This window comes from Geotrypetes seraphini, chromosome 1 (assembly GCF_902459505.1).
Source record: "Geotrypetes seraphini chromosome 1, aGeoSer1.1, whole genome shotgun sequence".
Lineage (NCBI taxonomy): Eukaryota > Metazoa > Chordata > Amphibia > Gymnophiona > Dermophiidae > Geotrypetes > Geotrypetes seraphini.
In genome coordinates, this window is record NC_047084.1 from 286,980,145 (window position 1) to 286,987,714 (window position 7,570).

The 7,570-nt window shown below is 38.9% G+C and overlaps 1 protein-coding gene across 1 annotated transcript; it reads left to right on the forward strand.

Moving 5' to 3' along the window:
• Window positions 1-5,655: 5,655 nt before the first annotated feature.
• Window positions 5,656-6,347, forward strand: LOC117367335 (transmembrane gamma-carboxyglutamic acid protein 2-like). Its single transcript, XM_033959783.1, has one exon. The coding sequence runs from the start codon at window positions 5,656-5,658 to the stop codon at window positions 6,265-6,267; it is 612 nt and encodes a 203-aa protein (XP_033815674.1). The 3' UTR covers window positions 6,268-6,347.
• Window positions 6,348-7,570: the final 1,223 nt, after the last annotated feature.

Consider the following 7,570-nt stretch of genomic DNA (forward strand, 5'->3'; position numbering starts at 1 on the left):
TTGGAGCCTCGTTTCTATGTTACCAACATTTGCTGGCACTTGATTGATGATTTCCTACAGGAGGGATCCTAATTTAAAAGAAACATTAAGTCCCATGGTTTTGTGCAAATCCAGTCCGATGAACAGTGAAGGATTAAAGAGCCCAGTAGTTGGTTGTGCAAGACTTGTGAGATCTCTGTGAGTATCACCAAATTTGTGAACCCTATTGATCACAAGAAATATTATTTAAAGTATAATACTTCATGCAATACAGAGCTTATGGTATACTGTAATTTATGTCCCTGTGATAAAATATGTAAATTTTATACGTATTGTTAAATATAGTTATTAGCAGGGGCTCATTCAAACTGCATCCAACAGAAGCATTGACGTCACTTAGAACATATAGAAAATCATAACAATAATAAAAATGACACGGAGAAAAATAAACCTCAATTGTGAGAGGTTGGGACTACACAAGTACCCAGCCCTCAACACATCATCACAGGTTTATAAAAAACTCCGTCTACAATTATATAGATAAGATTTTCATTCGTTCAGAATCACTTTTTTTCAAACACTTTTTTAATATAAATAGAGCAACTGTAGATATGTCAAAATTTCATGATATGAACCCCAAGCTTAACTAGATTAGTGATGAAGGCTACAGCTCGATTTCATTTATGCAAGAATTTTCAGAGGCACAGAATGCAAAAAAAACCACAATTAAGGGAGAAAACCACTCATCTGAAGAGGTGAAAAATTCCAGAGAGACTTTCAGCTCCTAATCCCGACAGAAAAGACTTTCTGTTTCGCCTAAACTGGCTACTTCAGGGGATATCTGCCATCTTCAGGTGTCTCCTTATTTCTTGCAATCCATTGAACAAACCGCTGGCTCTTCTCAAAATGGAGTTAGGACTGAGAGACGCGCCCAGTTCGAATAAAAAACGAACTGGGCGTCATGACGTCATCACAAAACGTGATGCGTGATAGGCCAAACATCGGCAATTATACAGACCACCTTGTCAGCTGTCATTGATAAAAAGATATTTTACTGATTCAAAGAAACGGTTGCCACTCATAAGTTGTATTAAGACCTAATGGTTCAACAGTCTGTAACCTGTTAATCCAACGTTGTTCCTTCTGCCATAATATTCTTCTGATATCTCCTCTTCTTTGAGTCAAGGGCAATTTTTCAATCACCCAACATTTCAAGTTTTCAAATCTATGATTGCACTGAATACAATGGGCTACTATGGGCGCTGTTAATTTTCGGGTATTAAGACAACTTTTATGTTCAGTCATTCTGACCGTTAGAGTCCGTGATGTCTGACCTATGTATAGTAGGTCGCATGGACATTGAATTACATAGATGATATTTGTAGATTGACATGAAGATGTATGATGTAGATTGTAATTTTTACCATCAAAAGGATTAATAAAAGCAGAAACCTCAGCCATTATATTGCAATTTGAGCAATGGCCACATGGCCTATGCCCCAGTGTGATACTAAGGTCTTCTTCCATAAATTTCTCTTTAGCAATATGACACAGCCAGTCACTCAAATTTTTGTTTCTCGATTGAGAAAAAATAAATCGTTTATTCTCAAAACAAGGTAAGGTTTTAAGAAGAGGAAGATGTTTTTTATATCTCCTAATAATTTGAGGTGACATACGAGTTTGTTTGATCACACAGGGAATGATTGTTTCTTCAACTTGAGATTTCCTATAATCCAACAATGTTTCTCTAGGATTATATAATGCTCGCTTTTTAGCTTTTTTAACTATCTTAGCAGGATAATCTCTCGATATCAATCTATGCTCTAGTATTTTTGCTTCTTGTATAAATCTTTCTTTAGTATTGCAAATCCTTCTGTATCTAAGAAATTGTGCAAAGGGAATGCTAGTTTTTAAATGAGCTGGGTGCATACTATCAAATTTCAGTAATGTATTTCTATCAGTTTTTTTATGAAAAATAGAAGTCTCCAAACTGTTATTTTTCTTTTGAATGAGAACATCTAAAAAACTAATGCTCTCATTACTGTATGACACAGTAAATTTGATAGATTGATGACATAGATTTATTTTGTCAGCAAATTCAAAGAGTTGTTGTAGAGTACCCGACCAGATCACAAAAATGTCGTCTATAAAGCGCCACCATTTGGAAACATGTCGAAATTCAGGCAATGTGTAGACAAAAACTTCTTCAAACCAGGACATATAAAGATTGGCTATTGTTGGTGCAAACGACGCACCCATCGCTATCCCTGTAAGTTGTTTAAAGAATTCTCCATTAAAAATAAAATAATTATTTTTCAGCGCTATTGCACATAGATCTCTCAAAAAGGTGGTATGTGTGATATTATGAGAAGGTTGAGAATTCCATAGATCTATAAGTACTGATAGAGCTTCTTCTTGCGGGATACTAGTATACAATGAGCAAACGTCGAAAGTAGCCAATATATAATTTGTAGATGTTTCAAATACAAATTCATTCAATTTATTTAAAAACTGGGTGGTATCCTGTAAATATGATTTAATAGTTGTAAGGAAGCATTGAAGCTGTTTATCAATGTATTTGCTTGTTCTTTCTAATAAAGAATCCCGGGCCGAAACAATCGGCCTACCAGGAGGACATTGAGTATTTTTATGAATCTTTGGTAATAAATAAAATATGGGTACTTTATAACATTGGGGTGTGAGAAATGTATATTCTTTTCTTGTAAGAAAGCCACGTTTCATTGCATCTTTACAGATATCTGCAATCATTTCAAAAATTTCCCTAGAGGGATCTTGGTCTAATTTAAGATACGTATCCTGATTTAACAATTGAATATAACTATATTTAACAATACGTATAAAATTTACATATATTGATTACTACGATTGTATTCCAGAAAAATTGCTACCTGTGATAAAATATACATTGGACAAACATCCAGGAAATTTAGCCTATGAATTAATGAGCATTGGAGCTCTCTTCAGAAAGAAAAGAAGCACCTATGTATGATACATTCTCATACATTTGAAGATCTTAGATGTTTTGTTTTGGATCATATTTAACCATACATTTGAGGGGGAAATAGCTGAATTTCCATCGGAGAGAACAATTTTGGATTTACATTTTGAATTCAGTGCATCCCAATGGGCTGAATGCTGCTATTAACTGGTTTTACTTTTATTAAAGCTCCACATATTTGCTTTGTCCTGATTGGTTTAAGATCATGACTGTTATTTTCCACCAGCCAATCAAATTTATGTTTTGTTTTGTTTTTATGATTGATTTGTGTGGTATAAGAATGCTGACGTTCTATGTTTGCTTGATGACTTGAGTAGTATTTTTTCGATCGGGTCCATAGTCCCTAAAGTGGTTTCTTTACCATGAAACAATGGCCTTTCTCAGGGAACCTAGCCATACAAGATAAGCAGTTTTGCATTGGATTGTTGGATTAAATAAGTCAATTAGCCCATGTTATTCATTGACGTATGGAGGTTTTTTGTGTGCCTATGATGGATCAAACCAGGAAGACAGTAAATTGCCACTCATTTATGATCAGAGGCTTTTTCCTCCAACTTTTTGCATTTACACGAGCAGCATGTGTATATATATATAGGGGGAGATTTGTGCATTATTGTTTATATAGAATTGTTCCTTCATTCACTTTGTAGTTGGAATATTATCAAAATCACTTTCTTTGTTGTTAACAGGCAAAACCTTTTACATATTTAAAGGATGCACACATCAAGTGTACTGTATATATGAAGCATGAAAAAGACTGGAAATCATTTTTAATGGCTTTCACAGAAGCACAGCAGCAGAAATACATCAACTGTTACACAGGAGGTGGGGAGGTGACTAGACAGCATACTGCTAGATAAATACATTAGATCCACTCTTTGAGAAACCAACAAAAAAGTACAGTGAAGTGAAGTTATTTTCTTTTTTTTAAAATTCTTTATTCATTTTTTAATCTTACAACAAGTGTTCAAATAATAAAACATTTAAAATTAAATACATCACTTGAATTTCTTTCTAGTATAACATCAAATAAATAAATTTATTCCCTTCCCACCCACCCTTTCCTTTAGCATTCAATCAAAAATATACAAATATAAATATTCTTTACTATTGATTAAACCTATAGTAAAACTTTAATTGACCCTCCTCCCCCCATTTGCAAATATACTTTCAATAGAAAATGGTGTCTACTCATTACAGTAAGTCGTCAATGGACCCCAGATCTTTTTAAATTTATTGTAATACCCTTTTTGAAGTTATTTTCTCTTTCAAAGACTTTTTCCAAAAGCTAATTGGTAAATCAAATAAAACAGAAGCAGCTCTTGTGATGTCAAACAGTATCAAAAGTCTGTCCATCACTATAGAAAATTACAAAGGAAAATGAAACTAAACCCTCTTTTGCTATAATCATAAAGCAAAGGGAAAGGGAGTGGGACTTATATACTGCATTTTTGTGGTTACACATTCAAAAGCGTTTTACATATTTATTTATTTAATTCATTTTCTATCTCGTTGTGCCCAAAGAGCTCAGAATGGGTTACAGGTTAAACATACATCATTTCAGTACAAGTTTTTATCCTAACCTGACACATTTTAGGGGTCTAATATTAATATACCTAATATACAGTTTACCAGTTACAATTTGCCATAGTTATTCTTACAGTGTAAGGTTTTCAGTACAAGTTTTATCCTAATTTGACAGAGATAATTTACATTAGATTTGCCATAGTTACAAATAATATAGGGATAAGATGTGGAATGTATACACCCAGGGCCGGATTAATGAATAGGTCCAAAAGGCACGTGCCTAGGGCCCGAAATTTCAGGGGGGCCCGCTGAAGGAGGACAAACAGAAAGCAGCTGCCCTACCGTCTCCGTTCACCTCACCTTATTTTTTTTTTAAATGGCTACGCCTCCCCGGGCAGTTATGATCGGCTGCGGGCCCCCCCTTAAGATCAGTTACGGGCCCCCCCCCCACACTTAAGATCGGCTATGGCCCTCCTCCTCCGGCATCAACAGCACTTAAAAGATCGGTAACGGGCTCCCCGGCATCAACTACAAGTAAGATCGGCAATGCGGTGCTCAGGCCAAAGCTTCCTCTTTGACGCGAACTGCCCGGGCAGAAACAGGAAGCTGCATCAGAGGGAAGCTTTGGGCTGAGCACCGCATTGCTGATCTTACTTGTAGTCGATGCCGGGGAGCCCGTTGCCGATCTTTTAAGTGCCGTTGATGATGGAGGAGGGGGGCCGTAGCAGATCTTAAGGGGGGGGCCTGTAGCCAATGTTACTTGTTTTTTGAACTCTCCCCAGGAGTTCCCGGGAGCTCACGCTCGCTGCAGCCCTGAGCCTCTTCGGTTCTCCTCCTTTCCTTTGTATTTCCCAAAGTTGAAGAAGTTCAAAGCATTGCATTTGCTCATGTCTTCTCCCCCTTTTGGCAACTGTCCTCACTGAAAAGGCTTCTCCCACCTTGCAAACTTGGGAGAGGCAGCAGAATCACATGGGGAACTAAGGTAGTGATAGTGAATCAAGACGGTGGCTTACCTGATTAGAGCAGTCTTTGAGAAAGAAGAGCCTTACTGCTCAGTTTTGAAAAGACTGAATTAGGAGCTTCGGGCACTGTGCCTGGACACCACACAGGTCCAGCCATGAGGTGGGGGGATGGGTTCACTGGCTCTGCTGATTCAGGGGATCTTGGTGATTGTGAAGTATACTCTGGCTTCTCAAAATCCAGCCACTGCAGTGGAGGAAGAAGTGTTCTTAAATGATTGGGCAGCACACAGATATCTGGGCCGCAAACTGCTCTATAATCACTGGGATTTTCAGATCTTTACTCCAGACAACCTGGAACGAGAGTGCATGGAAGAGGTGTGCAATGACGAGGAGGCCCGTGAGTGCTTTGAGGATGACCAGATTACTAAACAATTCTGGGATAAGTCTTCTCATAACGGAAAAGGTGGGGAATCAGCAGTCACGCCTGCCATCGATGTTGCTAGGCTCACTGCTACCATAGTGCTGCTGATCATGGGAGCTGTTTTTGCACTTTACTGTGTAAAATGCAGAGCCAGAGAGCGGAGTCAGGGAAGAGTGCCTATGAGTTTAACCAGTAGTGCGCTGCCTTCAGAAGATGTACCCTTGACTCGGCTCCCAAAACACCAGCCAGAAGCACCAGGACTACCATCCTATGAACAGGCACTTGAGACTTCAGGAACCTATGATGCATCTCCTCCACCATACCAAAGGAATGCTGTTCATTTTGCTCAACCCAGTTAAGGGAAAAGAAGGCATGTAGGATCACCAAGTGTCACCCTTCAAGGAGCTTAAGAGACAGTGTGTGTGTATGTGAAGTCCAAAAAGCTTTTGAAGAAAAAAAGGACGCGGTGAAGGGAGACGGTAGGGCCGTTTCCGATGCTGATATTAAGTGCTGTTGTTGCTGGAGGGATGGTGGCATTGCAGCTCTTAGGGGGGTATTTCTGATCTACTTGTTGCCATTTGGAAAAAAAAAGCAGAAAGATAGGTGAGTGGTGACCCGCAAAAGTGAGGGGAAGGGAGGGAGATGGGCCTGGGGTAGAGGGAGAGAGAGAAAGGGGTATATGGATATCAGTTCAGAGGAGAGAGCAAATGCTGAATGGAAGTGGAGAAAGAACACATTCTGGATGGAAGGAGGGAATAAAGAAAAAGGGCATATACTAGATGGGGGAAGAAGAGAGTTAGTGAGATAGTGGAGGGGTAAAGGAAAGGGACAGTGGATAGAAGGAAGAAAATGACAAGATGAGGAAAGCAGAAACTGGGAGACAAAGGTTGTTAGGTGCCATCAATTTGTGCTCGAGTCCTAGTCCAATATTAGATGAATATTGGAGAAGAGCAATTCAAAAGCTTCAAACCAACTAACTGCTTGGGATGGACAATTATACAAGCAAACTTGTGAGAATACTCAGAGCCAAAAAGTATTACAAAAGGTCGCATCCACTTATCTTAATCCGCCTTAGGTCTCCATTGCGGTTAACCTTCCAAAGTTCCACTCAATGTCCCCGACAATTGTAATCCACAAGTGGGATCCTCTCTCAACAAGAGTCCAGGCACACCTTGTTTCGCACAAGGCGCTGCATCAGGAGAGAACTCCAAACTCACGAAAAACTCTGTTCCAAATGAGAAGCTTGTGGATTACAATTGTAGGGGACATTGAGTGGAACTTTGGAAGGTTAACTGCAATGGAAACCTACAGCGGATTAAGATAAGTGGATGGGACCTTTTATAATACTTTTTGGCTCTGAGTATTCTCACAAGTTTGCTTGTATAATTGTCCATCCCAAGCAGTTAGTTGGTTTGAAGCTTTTGTATAGCCCAGATTAAACCAAGGGTTTCTTTCCCTTTTTCTTTTCTGGGAGTTTTTCCCTAGGTCAGTTTATCCAGAGCTGGTCTATGATTAAACATAGTTCCCCTTATAGAAGCTGCTGCCCCTGGGGACGTTTCTTGGTCCTTTGGACTTTTGAGGCCATTTGTTTTATTTAACACTGCTTGCCTGACTGTCTAGGTCAGGGGTGCCCAATACGTCGATCGCGATCGACCGGTAGAT